Below are 19874 nucleotides of genomic sequence, written 5' to 3'. Positions count from 1 at the left end.
ATGAACATTCAACTTTCTGAAAACAGACACCATGAGCTTCCACTCTTGCAGTTTCATATTTATAAACACACACAGTTTAAAATTCTTGTGAGCAGCCATCATTGACTCTAAAAACACTTACAGCTGATTCGCTTGAAGAAGAAAGTTTCTTCCCAAGGAAGACTTCTGTTACGTACTCAACACCACCACAAAGTCAATCCCTAGGGTTTTTTTTGAAGACAATGGCAAAATTCCCTGAGATTTCAACCAAGCCAGGATTTCTCCTAAGAACTTGTAATGAGACATCAGAAAATTGAATAAAACTAAACTTGTCAAGAAAAGCCTCACTAAAATTTATTCATACCGACACAGAAAAATTAACCTGTTCCACTCTGTCCAAAGCCTGGAAGAGATTAAAACCTTTCCTCTAGTAATATGTCTATGAAGTAGGATGTACCACTCACTCAGCATACCAATCAGAAAACAAGGTCTACACAGTCTAGAAGAGGCACTGCAAAGTTAGGTTAAAGGCAAATGTATGACCTGGGCTGCAGCTGCACGCATCTTGAGGGTAATTCAGACTACTCCAGACACCAGGATTACATCACAGAAGCTTTGTCACACCTGAGTGAAATTCACCAAATAGTTTCAGAGATACAAAATGACTATGTCACTATGAACTAATTGATTTAGTATTTGATCCTTGGTAAAAGGGGGAAAATTCTGAGGCTGTTATGCAAAATCTTGGAGTATATTATTAATATTCATGGATCAAAAAATTTATGTGGACCTGCAACATGCAACACCAAGCCACTGATAGCACAAACTTTTACCCTATAACCACAAAGAGAATTTACTTGGCTGTTACTAGAGAACTTCAAAATGTGTTGTCCCTATATAGATTCAGAAATCACTTGCCATGAGCACATCAGTTCAGAAGTTGTGTTTTCACCACAAACACCCTTGCAAATCTGTCAGCTTTACTTAATAGACAGTAGTGGACAGGAATTATGATCTTCTGGGCATGGGCATTTTGAAAATACAGATCCTTGTCTCATGTCTCTAATGTGTCACATCTACAAGTGAGGTTTAAGGAGTTAAAAAAAAATAGGTAGATCTAGCGGTACTACAATAAACTTCTAAGTCTGTACCTAAGGAAATTCACAGTCATCACACAGGTGTCAAGAACAGTCTATGGAGAGAAGATCTCCCAGTCTAACCAACTTTTGCCATTGCACTGGCAGAAGGCAGAGCAGGCAGGTTTAAATGGGGGAAGGAGGTGCTTATCAGGCCAGCAACCAAGTATGCAGAGATATCTGCATCAATCTTGCTTCCATCTGAGGTACCTAAGGGCAGAAAAGTGCGACTAAAGAAAATATAAGGACAAGGCTCCCATGGCTCGACAAACAGAAAAAAAGCTATCCTGCAGAGAACACCTGAGAGCAGCTGTTTAAGATAGATGAAGACTAACCGAGGTAACAACATTATCTCCAGAGCAGGCCAGTGGGAAGAACTGTAATGTGCTAAGTGCACCATGGCTACCCTGCCTTACATACCCCTTGGGAAGAATGGGAAGGAAACTTGGCAGGTATGACCTAGACAGATGGCAATACACAAAAGATCTGACCCTGAATAGTTGAGCAAGGACTCAATAAAGAACAGAAGAATATGAGCTAATGTATATTCCTTTACTTTATAGCTATTTATATTTTCAAAACTCCTGGGCATCTTATTTATTCTTTATGATTATTTTTGTGCAAACATTAGAATATCAGCTACTAAAATGTCATTAAAACGTAAGTAAGTCTAAGCCTCACCAATGCCACTAAGAGCACAACTCTCCAGTAATGTGTTCTGCAATCACCAGGACCCAATAGTATTTCAAAGACCTGTTGGGCAAGTACCTTTCATTGATTTACTTTTTTTTTTTTTCCCCTTGCAGAGACCCTATTGCAGCACAGCTTATTCAGTTCAGAAAGTTATTTCAGCAGCCTGGGTAAAGAAACATCTCGCTGGGGAAGTTTACCAGTAACTAATAAGTCCCAGAGATGACTCTAGATACAAAGGTGGTCCACATTATAAAAGTTGAAATTTGAGGGAAAAGCAGAATTTTCCTAAACCATAAACCTATTTGAGTAAACCAAATCTACTTACTCCCTTTCAAATACCATTACATTTGACCATCTAGAAAAGGGAAGAAACTGCTATTCTTCAACAGGAACATTATAACACTTACATTAAAAACTCTTTAAAATAAAAACAAATTTCTTCATCTTCTTCTGTCGTATCTCTAAGCTGGTTCCTAGAGGGCCACATCAACATCTCTATAATGGGACAATTCCTTAGTGATTTCTCAAGATTACTGTATCTAAATAAGGGCAAAAAAAGATTTTAAGGAAATCCAAGGAAGTTTGAAAATTCAATCAGTACATATTTAAATCTTTCTCTGGATACAGAAGGATGGTACAGCACTACCTTACTGCTGACACAACTTCCTGACCGAGACTTCACACCTTATGACAGCAGCCCAGCTGCAGTCCATGTAATGGTACCTGCACAGTGCTGCGCTTGAGCAAAGAGGCCATGCTGGTTTTGTGCAGGCTCTGGACTTCAAGTAGGATTTTCCCTGAGGTTTCCAAATGTGGATGTTTTAATATCACAAGAGCAGCAAATCCCAGCACAAAATTAATGTACAAGTTAGCTTATCTGAAATACTCAGAGAATTTTTTAAACAAAAATTCAACCTCCTCTTCATTCACCAAAGGGTAGATTTTATTAAGCAAGTGCCAGCAGATCTGCTTCAGAGCAATCAGACTGCTTCTTAGATAAAAGTTAAACAACCAACTATGGATGACCTGGTGCACATCTGCTCACCTGACTGACCTTTGTCAACTTACTTTCAAAGGAGAATTCTGTTCATGCAGCCACAGTTTGATGTAGATGGAGGTATTCTTACTCCATCAAAATCTGAGAAAAAGCCTACCTCTCTACCAACAAGCCATGACGAAAAACTTCATCATACTGAAAATCTCCAACTACAGCTTGGCCTTAGAGCTGCTTTTGTTGAAAATTAGCAGTAAGTGTGATCACCTTGCTCTTACCAGATTCAGCCACATGACTCTAAATGGCAACACATTTGGTGTAATATCATTTATCTCTACCATTTTTGAAAATTCAGACAGTTTTAATAATTAGCCAGGTTCTTACTTTCATAGCCCATCTGGATTTAGTCTACAGCATTTTTTCAAAACTGAGTTTGTAAAGAAAACAAAACAAAAAAACCTTTCCAAGGGTAATTTTAATAATGCAGCTATGTCTAATCAAAAGAATGTTAAGTTCACTCTAAATTCTGAAGTTTCCAACATCACAGCCATGCAGGCCAGAGACATTAAAAAAAAATAATAAAATTCAACGTGGTAACACCAATGTGTTAACAAAAATGTGAGCACAGATATAATTTGGCTAAAAAGAAAGCTTGGAGAATGGTGCATTTTGCCCAGGTGCCATAAAAAGCTTTCCAATCCAAGCTGTACCTTCATTACTGGGTTTGTGAAACCTTCTGTAAGAACACAACTATGCTGATCAAATAACTCAGTGCACCTTTGCTATGCATATGTGCAAAAAAAAGGGAGAAAACTTTCAATGTCAGATAGGCATATATTCCAGCATTCAGTTCTCCATGTGCTGCTGCTAATTTTCAGCATAATATGTGTTTTGATGTGTATCTTGTTTCTCAGAACTGGATGAGACCTGGACGGCTAGGAACCAGGACATGTCTATTTACCACAGGACAAGGTTCACTTGCTAAGTCTAGAAACTTTTTCCTATATTTTCTATGGTTATTTTTGCTTAACTGGTAAATGATTTAAGCTTATGTTAAAGAGGATTACAGCAGACACTTATTTTATAAAACCTGACAAAGTTCTATAACCAAGCACAGTATGCCTGTGATGAGTCCCAGGCAGCACCAGCTGCCAAACATTATCATCTTCAGTGGAAGGGGAACACCTACCAAACCTAGTATTTTAGCTCACCCTAGCACTCCAACTATTACACACTGGCTGGCTGATAACATGCTCATTGTTTGTAGGTTAAATAGAAAAGTATTTAAAGTACATAGCACTATAGTAAAGTAGTTAAAGAAAGGGTATTTAATGTACCAATAAATTCAGCTGATTTCTGGAACACCAAATTCTAACACAAAGCAGAAGAATATCAATGCATGTTGGAAATTAACAAAATTAATTAAAAAAGAAAAAAAAAAGTTGCTTACACTGTTGACTTGGATCAGAATCTGTGGTCATCTTCACGTAGTTTGAGGGAAAGAGACCTGTCACACCACTGATTTCTCCTTGCCACCAGTCAGCATCATCCTTGTTCAGTACATTAATAAGCTGTCCTTTGGCAAAACTGAGCTCATCTTCATTGTTTGCCATGTAATCGTACATGGCTATCACCTGACACACTACGAAGAAAAGGCAAACAGAGCAGAACACTGTCACACAAGTATGAGACTGGGTTTGACTGTTTTATGTAACCACAGGAAAAAGACAGTAACTTCACATACACTCCAACATAAGAAAAATGTCACATGATTTTATCTTGAGGTGGAACTTTCCTGTTGTTTTTGTTTGTTTTTAACTGGGGCAGGCAGTAATCTTTATTTACATTTTATAGAAGCATAGAATCACAGAATCATTTCAGTTGGAAAAGGCCATTAAGATCATCAAGTCAAACCATTATGTAACTCTACAAAGTCTGGTGCTAAACCATGTCCCTTAGTACCACATCTCTTTGTCTTTTAAACACCTCAATGAATGGGGATTCAACCACCTCCCTGGGGATCCTATACCAGTGTTTGAGAACCCTTTCAGTCAAGAAGTTTCTTTACATATCCAACCTAAACCTTCACTGCTGCAACTTGAGGCCATTTCCTCTTGTCCTATCACTTGTTACTAGGGAGAAAAGACCAACACCCACGTACTATACCTCTTTTCAGGTAAACTGTAGGAAGCAAAGTCTCCCCTCAGCCTCCTTTTCTCCAGACTAAATACCTCCAGTGCCCCCAAGCTGCTCCTCAGAAGACCTGTTCTCCAGACCCTTTACCAGTTGCCCTTCTCAGGATCTGCTCCAGCACCTCAGTGTCTGTCTTGTTGTGAGGACACCAAGACTGAACAGAATACTCCAGGCATGGCCTCACCACTGCTGAATCCAGGGGGACAATCACTCCCCTGCTCCTGCTGGTTACTCTATTCCTGATACAGGCCAGGATGCTGCTGGCCTTCTTGGCCACTTGTGCACACTGCTGGCTCATATTCAGCTCCTTGTTGATCAGCACCCTCAGATCTTTCTCTGTTGGGCACCTTTCAAACACTTTTCCCCAAGCCTGTAATGTTGCATGGGGTTGTTGTGACCTAAGCACAGGACACAGCATTTGGCCTTACTGAATCTCATACAATTGGCCTACGGTTATGTATCACTGCTCTTACCTAGTGAATTTAGTTAGTATACCATCTACTGACCTTCTAAACATTTTAAAAGATAATGAAGTATCCCTCTATCTCTTCTAATGAAAAGAGAGTTTTCTTCTTGGAAAAGAAAGTGAGTTTGATCATTTTGTAACTGATACTTGTGAGAATAAAAAGGGCAAATGTGCCTTAACTAACTGTGAGGTGCTATGTTTTGTTCAGTAATATCCCAGAAGCTCTTTTATAAACAAATCCTAAGTATGGAAACCAGCACAATTTAAGCATAAAGAACTAAAAAAATTTCATTTTCTTTGAAATAATCTAATTTGTATCTGGCCATTTTAATGGAAAAATCTAGTGGAAATTTGCTGCTTAGTCTTCCTCCTTTTAAGGTGTAGTGCATGAAATTCTAAAGACTTAATAAAGTTTTCCCTGTGTTTTTTTGGTAGCATTTGGAAACAAAGGGGTTCCAAATGATCATGAATTGTGTGGCTGCCTGGTGCGTTCCGCAAAACTGAAAAGTTCCTGCCATAGAAGATGGACTGCTGATGTTCACAGATTTGTAGATTTAAACATTTTTGCATGACTGAGACTTTCTGTTGTGCTAGGCAGGGACCCCTATGAAGAACTGTTTTGATTAAGAAGTTGTGAAATTTTACCTTTCTTGGACAGTCTGTCAGAAGACCCAGATTCTGGCAAGGATTTTACCTCCCACAGGGACACCACAATCAGGTAATTATTATGCTAGTTATGTAATTCAGAAGAATATCTGAACAACTGAGTCAGTTACATAAAATACTCTAAATGAAACATGAAGTCATTTTTCTTCACCTGAGGGAGCAGCAGATGTGGTTTTTTCGCTGCTTGGACCCAGTAATTTCACATGGCTGGCAGGGAACCATCCTTTCTGTCTCTTTTTCCCTCTTGCCTGTAAATGTTTAAAGTAGTTATTACACAATTAAGAAACCAAATAGTCTACAGATTGGAAAAAATGCCAACAAATATGTCACCTAATTTTGCCAACAAAAGACAAAAAGTCAGGCTTCCAAACACCAACTAAACATTAAACAGATCTCAAAAGGAAATGCCCTAAAGCATAAAAAAAACCCAGTTCAAATAAAGCTGCACCCTAGTATGTTCTGGCAAATGTATTATATACCAAGGTTTTCCAGGGCAGCTAATTATTTCAGTGCACAATTTAATTGTAGCACTGAATGTTCTACAAATATTCCACTTATGCATCATATCATGAGTCTGTAATGAGATACCCAGAACACAGCTAACAATCACCATAAGCTACATTTGAAAATAGTGACCTAAGTATTTGATAATCACTTCCTACCCAGTACAGCATGACAGTTTGAAAAGAATTACCTCAATTTTACATCTTTGCATTTTTAGTCCCACAGGAAAAGATTATCTCTGCAAACACTGAAGAAACAAATATACTTCAGAGTGCACAAAAAATTCAGGATGTAAGAGTGAGCATATATTTTAGAATGCAGTAACTGCAGAGCGAGCTCTATTATAACATCAAAAGCAATTCAAACTAGAAGAACTGACAATTACATATCTTAGTGTCTCTCCTTTCCCCTTTTTAAAAATTATTCTTGAAGCAAAACTAGTCCTACTTTTCATAAAACACAAACTCTTCAATGTTTTCTCTACTTTTTGCATGAGCATATTTTCCACTGCTGGTAATTCACAGAAACTCAGTGCCGCAGTTTCTCAACTTGCTCACTGTGACCTTTCCTGCATTTGTAAAGCTGGCTGTAATTAAAAACAGATGCTGAATAGTTAGATTAGTTTTAACTGCTGGAGAGGGAAGAAAGGTGTTAACAGAAGCACTCACTGAAAACAGTGTATGAGCAGCCATAGAATACATTGGGAAAGGCGTTGTAAGTGATATTAAGAACTTACAACTAAGAACTTTCTATTCTGCTGTTCAATGCCAGTATTGGAAATAGCATCAAGTATTGGGACTAACATGTTTAAATTCAGGCTAACAATGCAAATTCAGCTAAAATTCAGTTAAAGCAAAGGGTAACAAAGACCCAATGCAACCTGTGAATAATGATTTAACTTTTTGCATTGGTTTCCAAGATGAAGGCTATTATGGCAATGGGGTTCCAAAAGTCAAAGTATCAACTACAATTTGAGAAGCATGTCATGTAACAGTGCCCTCAACCCCTGGGACTAGAAATTCATCATTAGGTGGGGAACGGAGAAAAGTATTAACAGCAACCTTTAAAATAAATTAGCTTCCAACTACAATTTCCAAAAATTTCTACTCTTTGAGTAATTTTACAACTCAATGCTTTACCAATTAAATCCTCACCAATACATTAGCTGCCAATGTACCTCTTCTCTCCCCCATGTACGTTGTTTACTATTTTCTGTGATGAAAAAAAACAACCAAAACCACCTAAACAAACAAACTGCAGTTTAGTTAGTTTTTCCCCCAAATATGGTTTATAACTATGTGAAAATAACTTTCTAGCCAGCTTCCAGAACACCATAGTTAGGCTGGTTTTCTTAGACTGAACCCAGTATCACCTTCTTCCAATTCATGAAGTCAAAATTATTTCTCTTTCAGTAACTACCTGCAACTCTCCTTGCCACCATCCACTAGCATTTTTCTTCAGAATCAGTATTAGCTGTCCTGGAGCAAGACTAAGTTGTTCAGTTCCTGATGCAGCATAGGCAGTAGTAACCTGAGCAATTTCTGAAAAGAAATTTGTTGAATTTGTTATTTTTTTCATTACAGTAAGAGCTAGATCCACAGAAACATCCTTGTATGCATCCTAATGTGCAGCTAAGCACATTAGCCACCATTAAAACTTTATTATGAAATTAAATGCTCATAGTCACTTAAGAAACAGTCCTGAATGTTAAAAAGTTGTCACACACTTACCTGGTTTCTTATTTATTGTTCCAGTTTTGCCAGCATTAATAGAAGCCTACAAAGACACAACAATCATCTTTTAATGTGCAATAACATTAAAAAAAAAAAAAAAAAAAGAGCTTACACCAACTTTAAGCACATGGACATAAAAACACATGAAGATCTTAATTTTGAGCCCATATTTAACAAAATACCATCCTGTACAGAGAGAGACAGTGTGATACTGTGGCTAGAACACTGATGTAGCACTCAAGCTACTTTGGCTTTTCTGCAAAGCACTTCAACCTCTGCTTAAAATCGCTGTCTAAAAGCTAGATATCAATACTAGTAATATAATAAATTTGAGAGAAAGCATCATGCCTTAATTCTCAGTATACGAACTCACTTCTTGATCCTTTGGTCTGACATAATTGGAGGGGAAGATTCCAGTTCTGCCATCAATGCTCCCAGTCCACCATTCTCCTTCCTTCTGGGTCACCAAGATTTCTTCACCTTCTATGAAAGTCAAGTCACCAGGCTCAGAGCTTGAATACGAATAGAGGGCAACATACTCTGTGCAAACGGCAGACAAAGGAGACAACAGTTTCAGATAGGAGGATAAAAGTACCTCAGATTCAAGTACAGGGATCTTTGATACCAGCGTTCATCAGTGTGTTCATAACATGGGTCGTGCCTTCACAAGTTTACTTGCTTGACTGTAATCACATCTCACCTCATGATTACAACTCTGAATTACAGGCACACAACTTTGTACAGACGGATTAATTTGGCACAGGGAGAGCTACTATCCTATCATCAGCCTACAGATTAGCAGAGGCCTGTAGACTGTAGCTTGAAAACTCATCTCTCGCATCAAGTATTCCACTTTAACTCTGTATTTCACACGAAGGACCGAAATTCCACACCTAAGCCTGATTAAAACCATTTTTATCTTACTAACACAGCAAAAACAAAAAACAGGTGGAATTAGAATACAATTGGGGAAGCATGGAGCTGCACTAGAAGGAAGTGCTTTGAAAATGCTTCCCACAATTTTTTCTCCAGTAGTATTTGTTTTCTTTACTCCCTACTGATTAAAAAGGAATGATCCACACTCAGGAGACTTAAAATCCCTTCCATGTGTCTACAGTATGGCACAATACAGTAGAGAACAGCAGGAAGAGAACTCAGCTTATGAGACATAGTTAAGTTTTCAAAAATAAATTAATGCTTGAACAAAAGTAGTGAAAAGAAAAGCAAAACCCAGGCCTGAGCTCAACCCAAATTAGTTAAAAGCTTTATTTAAGTTCCTGTTTTAGAACTCTCTAAACAGTAGTTCAATATTTGCACTGTATCTTTTGGACAAAAATTACAAGGCCTGCTTCAGAATTCTTCACACACTTAAGCTTATTCACGTCATGAAAAAGAAACAGACTGCAGCATTAAGTAGCACATTTCACACTGTCTTACCCTCTCCTGCTGCATAAGACTGTGTATTAGGTTTTTTGTTTATAGCTGCATAAATGGCTTCTGGTCTGTAGAAAGAAAAAAAAAAAGGCTGAGTAACTAAAAGGCTGATCAAGAACAAATCTCTTTATTAAGATGAGATGAAGCTCAGTATTTGGTTATCTCAAAATTGGCATTGCCTGTGAACTAATTGCAAAGACTTTCCTGACTATCAAACAGCGACAGATATTATTTAAGATGTGAATGGCATTCAAGAGCACACCACTTAAAACAGAAGTAATGTGATAAAAGATGAGAAGATATGTTCACAAATTATGCTATCCAAAAGAAGTACAAATTAAAGCTTCCGTCTAAATAATCTCATTCTAGAGAACTTACATAACACCTGAAAATTTACATGCAGTGGTGCAGCCATCCCAGCAGTAACCAAGCTTTGAATCATTACCTGAATAGCTATCTTGCAGCATTAGAATAGAAATAATGATCTCTCTGGGTAAAGAAAAAGATGTTATTTCTGCAAGATGTGCCTTAGGAGCTTATGCTTATTTGTAGGTCACTTTGAATCTGGCACCCTGAGGCAGAACACAACTACACTGCAAGAAAGCCAACTCAGTAATGAGCCAAAACAAAGCCTGGCACCAGATGAATAGTCAAACACCACTGATTTTTCACAGCACTCAGCCTTGGAAGTCTCTATTTACACAGTAGTGGGCCCAACATTACTTGGCTTGTCAGAATTAGATAATAAAAGCCTAAAATGGCATGGTATAAATCATAAATATTATTTATATTCTGCACTTCAAAGAACTGCAGGAATTTTGTACTCTAAATCACCTCTTTTTGTAAACTGTTGAATGAAAGAAAAATAAATGTCACACTTACTCCTCTTTCTTGATTTCACTCCCAGGTAAGAGCTTGACATATGATTTTGGAAACCAACCCCTTCGTCCATGTACCTCTCCGAACCACCAGTTTTCCTGCTGCTCCAGGACAGTAATGATATCATTTTTTGAAAAATTCAAGTGGTTATCTTTTTTTGCAGTCCAAGAGCAAAGTGCTTGTGCTTTTAAGTTCTCGACAGGCTGTCCCTGTTAGGACAGAAGTGGAGGATGTTGATTGGCCACACTACCCCAGACTGGTGCAAGTGTTATAAACAAATGTTGATGTATCTTTTATTGACAATCAAGCAACTTCACTCCTAAGAGATGGTTGGTGTTTTTTTTTTTTTTAATTACCACTGGATACAAAATAAAAATAATGTTCAGGTCTATATAATTCATTGGCTTGCTTATGGAGATATATAGAGTAGTGGCATAAACAGTTCTCTCTCCTTTCTTCTGTCACTTCTGCTTGCAACTTCTCTCTCTCCCGTGGCCTTGCTGGGGTTTTGACTACTGTGTGAGGGAGTGGGAAGGAGGGAAGTAGTTGGGGAGGAGGTGAATGCTCCCCCTGGATCCATCCAGGGGGGTGTGAGGAGTTTCTGTGTTGTTTATAAATTGTGTCTGTCTGTCTGTCTGTCTATCTATCTATCACATATATTGTATATTTTGTACACATTCATTGCATTTCATTAGATTTTAGTTTGCTTGTAAATATAGCTTTGTTTGCTTCCATCCCAAACTGAACTACTATGGCAATTTTTTTTTGGGGTAGTTTTTCTCCAAATTAATTGGGGGGTAACTTCAACCCACCACATTTTTTATTGGTGCCCAACATGGAAACATACAGAATTATATCAATCCACACTAACAGAGCATTGAGGCTATCTTCTTTATCCTCCAGACTGTTCAGTGCACGCAATATTAGAAAAATTCTGGTTTGTTTTGCTTTTTAAATCAGTTTCATTAATATGAATCTAAAATACACTAAGTTTTTCTGTCTCACACAATATACCTGTCCATGAACAGGTGAAACAGATCCAGGGGACACAGTGCGAGTAAAAGCCGATTTCTGTTGCCATGCTGTATTAACATTCAGGCTAGAAAAAGGTATATTTTGGTAATCAGATTCTTCTGCAGATTTACTTGGAGAAAGTGGTCTGCAAATTGAATACAGGCATATTTAGTACATTACAATTTTCCTTGAAAAAAGTACCTCAAGCAGAATGACAGATATTCTATATAACGTGAAGAAAATTATCAAATACTTAATACTTCCAAGCTAAGACTTTCAGGTAGGTTCTTCAATAAGTCTTCCACATTTATATTTTTAAACAAACAACAAATTAAACTACAGCACATTATGTGTTAGCTAAATTGAGAAGAAGCAATTTTAAACATAAACATAACAAAAACTCACTCTGAAGCAGCTGAGGTAGTAGATAAAGATACTGTAGGAGGAAGTAAGGCCTTCTTGGGAGATAAAGATTTTTCTCCTTCTGGTAATTTTTCTACATAGTTGCATGGAAACCAACCAAAGTGTCCTTGAAAACTCCCATAAAGCCAGCCAGGCTCTCCCACAGTTTTTTCATCAACCTATGGACAGGAGGATAAATACAAAGAAAACACAATCACCAGCATGAAACAAACAGGATTTATTTAGTGCATCAGCATCTGCTGGTCCTCTGAACTGAACAGTGTGAGCAGCATTCAGAGAAGGGTCAGCATTTTCATTCTTTTCCCTTTCAAAACTAAACTGGTTTTGCCCTGTTCAAGAAGGGTGATGATGCAATTACACTATTTTTAGACACAGGTAGGAACAGGCTTCAAAGGCAAACGGGCTCCGAACATGCACGTTGAGGATCAGTACCTGGATTCACTCTGGCTTGCCAAAAATTACAGTGCACTCTGTTGTACTTTGCCAAATGGGCAGCCAAGAGGCAGTGTCTGATGAATCCAGCAGTGCAGGGCAACAACTGCTGCAGTTCTGCATACAGATATAAATAACTGTGTCATCTGATCATACCCAAAAAGTTGTATAGTAAATAACACAGTAAGCACAGGGCATCCTTAAACATTCGTAGCAATATTGCCAAGCAAACATTGCTACAAATTGGAAAATTTGTCCAAATTACTAGAAATTAGCAGTTTATCAAACACCATCAGCTACTTAGCTTAACTGAGGTTTGCAGTACAAGAGGAAGGAGAGGCAGTGGCATCTGTCAGCCTATTTCTGAAATAAGTTATCAGTAGTTAACTGACACAGTTAATTACATCTGAGAAGGAAGACAAAACAAAACCTGCTTCTCTTGTTCCCTCTTCCATGCTTCCCTGGTATTAAAATGAAATTATTTAACACTAAAACTAAAGGGAAATACTTAAGTGTTTTTTTTATTTTATACCGCATTGCCTTGTAAATTTTTATAATCCACCTATACTGCTTATAGTCTGAATGAGAAGAAACCACACATACTTGTATATTATTTACATAGCTATTAATTGAATTACCACAGTTGGAAATCAATTTTCCCAAGTCCACCTGAATGCACATGCTTTCAATAACATGCACAAGTGACAGAATTACAAGAATTTACACAGAATTTACACAAGAATTTACATAAGAATTTACTCCTGAGAAGATAGGAGACATTTCCAAACCTTATGGTTCTGCTGTAACATTATAGATAGCATGTTCCACTGAAACCAGAAAACTGCTACAAAGGATGGACACAGAATAAACTGCTACAGGTATCTGCCCGAGAAAGCATTTATAAAGGACCAGCCAGCAAGAGGCAGAAGTCTATGCTAGCAATACATGAGAAGATGGTATTAGGATTCAGAACCACCTTCCACATCTACTTGTTACATAACGAGTTTGTCTTATTTTAATTCAAATGCCACTAATTAATGATTCATGCCTCTACTTACTACACTTGTACTTCAGGCAGACACTCAGAGGCTAACCTGCACACATAGAACAAACTGCAGCAACTATTGGGACATGGTTTAGAGGTGGACTTGGCAGTGTGAGGTTAACAGTTGGACTCAATAACCTTATCGTTTTTTTCCAACATAAATGATTCTATGATTCTGTATCACTCCTGTTCTACTAATTTTAGAAAGTTTATGTTAAGCATTCACTGTTATTCTAAGCAGATTCTCGTCATCTCTATGATGCATAAGATCCAAAGAAAGATTTTTAGCTGAAATGCAATTTAAATTTTGAGTAAGGCTTAAAATATATCAACATAACACTTTTGACACTTAAAACCTTGTGAATCTCCAGGCTGGGGGAAAGTGGGTTGATTTTTTCAAGAATGGCAAATCTTACCTGAATTATATTCCCAGTATTAAAGCTCATTTCATCGTGATTCCTTGCTTCAAATGGATATAAAGCTCTGTAATTTACAAAGGCAACTGAATTCCTAGACTCTGAGGCACTAACTGCATTGCCTGAAAGGAGAAGAAAACTAGTTAACATTTTAACACATCTGGAAGATATGCACTTGGTTTGAGCCCCATCATCCTAAGCAACAGGTATTTGTATTACAAAAAGAGAACAGTTCTTGACCCAGGCACTATGAAAGTATGAGAGGAGATCACTAGTTCCAGCCGGCTGACAGGATGCATACAATGCAAGAGTTTAACATGCTAATCAGAGTAAACTTAACACAGGCAATGAAATTTGGTTATCCACTGAAGCAAAGCACAGATATCTTTATATTCTCATCTTCCCTTGTCAAACTGCTCTGGTTAAGTCAGTGCTTTACCATAGTCTCGTTTAACACAATTTTCCAAGTTGAAAAAGACACCACTGCTACAACAATAAGTGTTCAGTCGTGATGATTTTACTTTGAAACCTAAAATACCACACTTTCTAGTTTCTGTGTTCTCCAAGTCTGTGACTGATCCCAACAGTGAATGTTTTACAAGCTATAGCTGAGGCGTGCAAATACCTTTCAGCACTGTTCTAATTTGGATCTTCCTGAACTCAGTGATAAAAATGGCTAATGAAAACTGATAGGAACTAAGGACGGAACTGACCAAAAATGCCTTTAGCTAAAATATTGTTAAACTTGTTATTTTTCAAAGTCCCATTAGAGTCAGGTTGACTTTGGTTCACTGTTTTTTAGTAAGAGGCAGTAAGTAATGCAGAAATAAACTAGATTTCATTGTTGATTAATCTCATCACTGAGCAAAACTTCTCTGTATTGACATTTTGCTTTAATGTCAGAAGGTGCGGGCCTTAGTAAAAGCTGCAATATTACTGTTTCCAGCATCTATGATTTGTTGGTCAAGATCACTGCAAGATTTATCATCAGTAACATATGCTGAAAACTGATTGACTGCACCTGAGTTAATAGGATGATTTATAATTAACTAAAACATGAAACACTGCTGGGTTGTTTTATTTTTACTAATGTTTTGGACAATAAGCCTGCCATATTGTCACAATAACAATAATGCATTCAAAGATAAAATAACACACAGGAAAGTAAGAATCATTCAAGCAAAAACAGACTAAGATTACCTTCATCTTTCCAGGGTGGCCTAAAACTTTTACCCTCTACTGGTTTCAACAGTTCTGCAAACTTCTCATGTATGTTTAATTTAGAAGTGGATTTCTCCACTTCTTGAGAGTTGGTCATTTCCTTTATCTTCTTCATTTCTTCATTCTGCTTATGTCTTTCCTCAGCTTCTTTTGCAATCTGTTCCTGCTTTCTTTTATCTTCTTCCAGTTGCCTCTGCCTTTGCTGTTCTGTTTCCCTTGAGATGGTGGCTTGCCTATTTCTCTCCTCCTCTGCATGAAGCTGCTTATTTTCCCTTTCTCTCATCAAAGCAACTGCTTCTTCAGCTTTCAGCTTTTCGTGAACTTTTTCCTGCATTCGTTCTTCCTCCAATCGCTTCTTTTTCTCTTCCTCTTCCCGTCGGATATTTTCCTGCCATTGGTTCTCCTTCTCCCGTTTTGCTTTTCTGGAAGAAAAAGAAAGAGAGGAGTGGGAAAACATTTGGATAAAAATGAATGAGATCATGTTCAGAGTAATTTAAGTAAAACTGAGTCTACTTTTCTCTCTGGGCAATAAGCTCTTCAACAGGAGACCATGCTTGGTCTTAACACGAGTGCATTTCACATACAAGTAACAAATGGATTAAAATTCTTGGTACACAAGCACTGCCACATGGTTACTTGTGCAGTGCCTCCATGAGCATTTCTGCTCACCTACATCCTTGTGAGCAAGGAGTGATCTGCGGTTTTAAGCTGTCCACCAAGTAGTATCCAAATCTCGCAACTGGAAATGAAGATTTCCAAACAGATTAAAAATCCTTTGCCTTCATCTATTGTTATCTATTTGATACGCTTTATCCCCGCCATTGCCACAGCCTCCACCAGGAAGAATCTGGAAATCTGACTCTATTTACTGAAATCATTCAGACTTTACCCTGGTTTTCATCCCTCCGAAGAAGTTGTTATTATCCAGTTTTTGTTAAAACCTTAAAATCATTGTATTTTAATTCTCAAGACCTTTCTTCTGAAAAGAAGAAATCAAATTCTTTGGGCCACCTTCCAAAGAGGTTGCTGAGGAGGGTCCGTGCTTAGAGCAAACTTTCATCGAATGACTGTAGGAAGTCCACTCATCTGATGGTAATTTTCTTGTACTTTCAAGCATGTGACAAGTTCTAGTAGGAGCTGTGCAGCAATATTCTTACTCTATCAGACAGCTCTGTTCAACAGCAAAATTAACAGGAAGTCATTATACATGTGGTTCTCTTAAAAACTGCCCCAAATGTTACAAAACTCCATCACACTATTGTACAAAAAAGGCTCTCTCTTGAACGAGAAGTCAAAACTAGTACTTCAAAGCTCTTCAGAGCTGAGGGACTGCCCACTGAGAGCACTGCTCCACCCTCTCTCTGGCAAATGAGGACTGCTAAGCACAAAATAGGCAGCTGACAGCAGACTGTCTGGAGAGAAGAAAACAAGAGTGGCACCTTATATAACAAGAATCAAACCCTAGAAGCTACGTTTTCTTAATCAGCGAAACAAAAGAAAGCAAAACTAGTTGGGAACAAGACTGTGAGAAATCAAGAGCCAAGAAAAGTGCTTGAGATAAGGCTAGGCTGAGCAAAACCAGGACTGTATATGTAAAGGGATGATCCTCTCAGACATGTATTTGAATATTTTCATTGTCCTCCTGAAAATGGAACCAAATTTAAAACCCAAAGCTTGCTCACTCATCCAGTTTTCCAGATTAACACAGGAATCAAGCACTAAATACACTGCCTGTTGTCTCAAGTATGAACCTCATAATTGGAAATACACAACAGAAAAATAGTATCTGCTCAGTCAGAAGTACATCTAAGGAAAAAGGTCAGATCCTTTGAAGGCCAGCAAAGCAGAAAATAGAAGGAATTTTAAATGTGTGAACATTAAGTACCAAAAGAGCTAAAAATCTTATTAGCAAAAGTGACTACTTGGTTTACCCTAATTATAAGGTGTGGGTTTTTTTAAAGAAGATAAAAACAGACTGGAAAGAGGAAATTCAAACCATCCTAATAAAATGTTTTCTCTAAGACCACTCAGTAGGATGAATTTTTACTAATAAGATTTCCTTTTGCTTTAACAACTGGAATGGTGCTACATTCAGACATGGTACCTTGCAGCCTCATCTTCCAGTCGCTTTTTCAGCACAAGTTCAGCTCTTCTTTTTTCTACCTCTCTTATTTTGTCATGTTTGATCCTGTGGAGCTGCTCCAAGGCTAATTGCTGCGTGCTGTAACTTTGTCTCAGGTCCTAAGGAAGAAACACAATGAAGTACATCAAAAGGAACAAAGCCAATCTTTTAAAAGCATTCAGGCATTTTAACGCTTTGTGAACCAAGTTTCATTGCAAATGGACAAAGTAATATAAGTTATTAATAGTCCTTGGACGTCACTGTAAAGAAAGCCAAATAAACAATACATGTAAAACCAAATGGCAGGTTTGCAAAGTCTCTAACTTAGGTTTTCAAAGAGCCCTTCCAGTCATACACCAACTGGAAATGGCAAATATGACAAAGAAATAGGGCAGATACATAACTGAGTGTTCAAACACAACATTATCTAAGGACATAGAAAGCAACAAAGCCTATTTTATAAATAAAAGGAGGCAGACTTCAAATGAAAGCCAACACAATACCATAAACCTGAGAAGGCATCCCTTTAGTAGGGTGCTCACCTTCGTGATGCTTTCTGAATGATCAGTTTCATATTTGAATAAAACTTTTTTAAAAAAGAAAAATTTTATAAAAATATCCAGCAGGCTTACCATTGTGGGAGGCCTTAGATTAAAGGCACTACCTCAGATTTTGCACTAACAATTTTCCTATATTTGTAAACGTCATAATTCTACTCTTTTTCTTTCAAACACATGCTTCAATTTCTATTCCATCTGCCTCTGATGACAAACTTTTTCACAGCAGAAAAATCAGTGTGAATCTTTGGGATAACTAAATTTCCAGTATAAAAAAAAAATCAGTAGTAATAAAATTACTTTAGATTGTACTTGACCATGTTACAAAACATCTTCAGGATACTTTGAGTCCTATTGATACACACCGAGCAATCAAAGAATCATAGAAGCATTGCAGGTAGAAAAGACCTTTAAGATCACCAAGTCCAGGCATTATCTAACTCTATGCTGTATACTATACTCTGGTACAACAGGTATACCCTGACTTTTTATATCTGATCTCATAAATGTAAAAAAAGCAATTAAGAGTGATACATTTCCACTGCAATGTGTACCTCAACCAATAATTTTGTTGCTTAAGAGATACCGTGCAATTTACTTGAAAAGGGTAAGATCACAAAATTTGAGTCATTGAAAGTGTCTGTAGCAACAAACTACATCAAGCAACCGACTACCATTTTTCCCCAAACATTCATCTGAAAATAGTTTTTCTTCTTATTTTGCATAGAAATTGAGGATCACTGTGGAAACAAACTTGTGTTATAAAAACGCTCATATCTTTGATTTAATGTCAGAACAACCCTTATGCAAAATGGAAAAGTCAGATTTTTTTGCTCAGAAATTATTCTCAAATTCAGACTTCTGACCCAGCAGACAAAAGCAATGTTGAGGAAAAACAGCAAATAGGTTTTAGTACCAGGTTAATCTGGAAGCATAATAGCATTCTGCTTGCTATGTCATACCTCATATGTCATATTCTGGATATTGATGCTATTTCCAGACATGAAACTTGGACAAGAATTCATATACCTGACTCATAGCTTAACATGTATGGATACAGTTCAAGAACAACAGATGGAAAAGTGGGAGAAGACACTGTTTCCATCTAATGCAGTACATGTTTGACTGACATTACCTTAACTAAGAAGAGAAGCATCTAGGTGAAACAGCTTAGTGAACATAGACTATTAAGAAATAAAAGGGCTATCAGCATTTTGCAGTTTGAATTTCTAAGCAGGTAAGAAAATGTTAAGTCTTTATGAGGATATAAAAGCCAGCAGAAAGAAAAAGAGCCTATCGATTTTCTTTAAGGAAAATTTATTTAATAGAAGTTGTAGATCCAAACAGAAAGGATAAGCAGAGAAAAATTGCGAAATAATCAAAAACCAAAAGAGCCAAAGATTAGAAAATAACCTTAAGTAAGAGGAAGAGGTTGTTGAGACAGCTTAGCAGAGACAAAAGGCACTGAAGAACAGAATCATCCATATTCTCACACTGTAAGATAAGGTAGATAAAAAGCCAATTAATCTTTGCACTGGACTTTGAAAAACATATTTTAGGGAAGACTGAATTGCAGATGCAGCCACTGAACACAGCAAGCCATGCAATAAACAACTAAAACTGCACTTTATATGTAGCCGTTCTTGGTAAAGAAATGAAACTCATTAAATGTTTGTGAATTTTATTTTGTGTTCTTTTCACTGGAGAGTGCAGGCCCTCAAGGCTGGCCCAGCATAAATCCATTAAGTAAGAAGAAGAAAGGTCACATCAGTGCCACTAGGAGTAAGCTGGTAAATAAAGTTAAGCGGATGCATGCTGCCCTGCCTGAGAAGCTGCATGTGTTTTTAGGCAAATCAAGACCTGCCTCAGAAACAAAAATGCCTGCAAGGCCAGTGGTAAATACATCTAAATTCTACACTAATAAGTAAACTATCCTTATTTTTTAGGGTAATACCTAAGTCTGCTAT

At 37.4% G+C, this 19874-nt stretch overlaps 1 protein-coding gene across 1 annotated transcript in view; it reads right to left on the bottom strand.

The window, feature by feature from the left end:
- The window catches only part of ITSN2 (intersectin 2), a 67169-nt gene that overhangs the window by 16356 nt on the left and 30939 nt on the right, over positions 1–19874 (bottom strand). Inside the window, exons 16-27 of the mRNA XM_054383795.1 lie at positions 17333–17469; positions 15521–15650; positions 14008–14106; positions 12097–12272; positions 11692–11836; positions 10681–10886; positions 9802–9866; positions 8738–8904; positions 8362–8407; positions 8051–8172; positions 6279–6375; positions 4253–4444 (exon numbers count right to left, since the gene is read on the bottom strand). Of these exons, the coding sequence (XP_054239770.1) occupies positions 4253–4444; positions 6279–6375; positions 8051–8172; positions 8362–8407; positions 8738–8904; positions 9802–9866; positions 10681–10886; positions 11692–11836; positions 12097–12272; positions 14008–14106; positions 15521–15650; positions 17333–17469 (1582 nt within the window). The remainder of the gene's footprint in view (positions 1–4252; positions 4445–6278; positions 6376–8050; positions 8173–8361; positions 8408–8737; positions 8905–9801; positions 9867–10680; positions 10887–11691; positions 11837–12096; positions 12273–14007; positions 14107–15520; positions 15651–17332; positions 17470–19874) is intronic.

This window comes from Indicator indicator, chromosome 9 (assembly GCF_027791375.1).
Source record: "Indicator indicator isolate 239-I01 chromosome 9, UM_Iind_1.1, whole genome shotgun sequence".
Taxonomy (NCBI): Eukaryota; Metazoa; Chordata; class Aves; order Piciformes; family Indicatoridae; genus Indicator; species Indicator indicator.
This window is presented reverse-complemented; position numbering and strand designations above follow the sequence as displayed.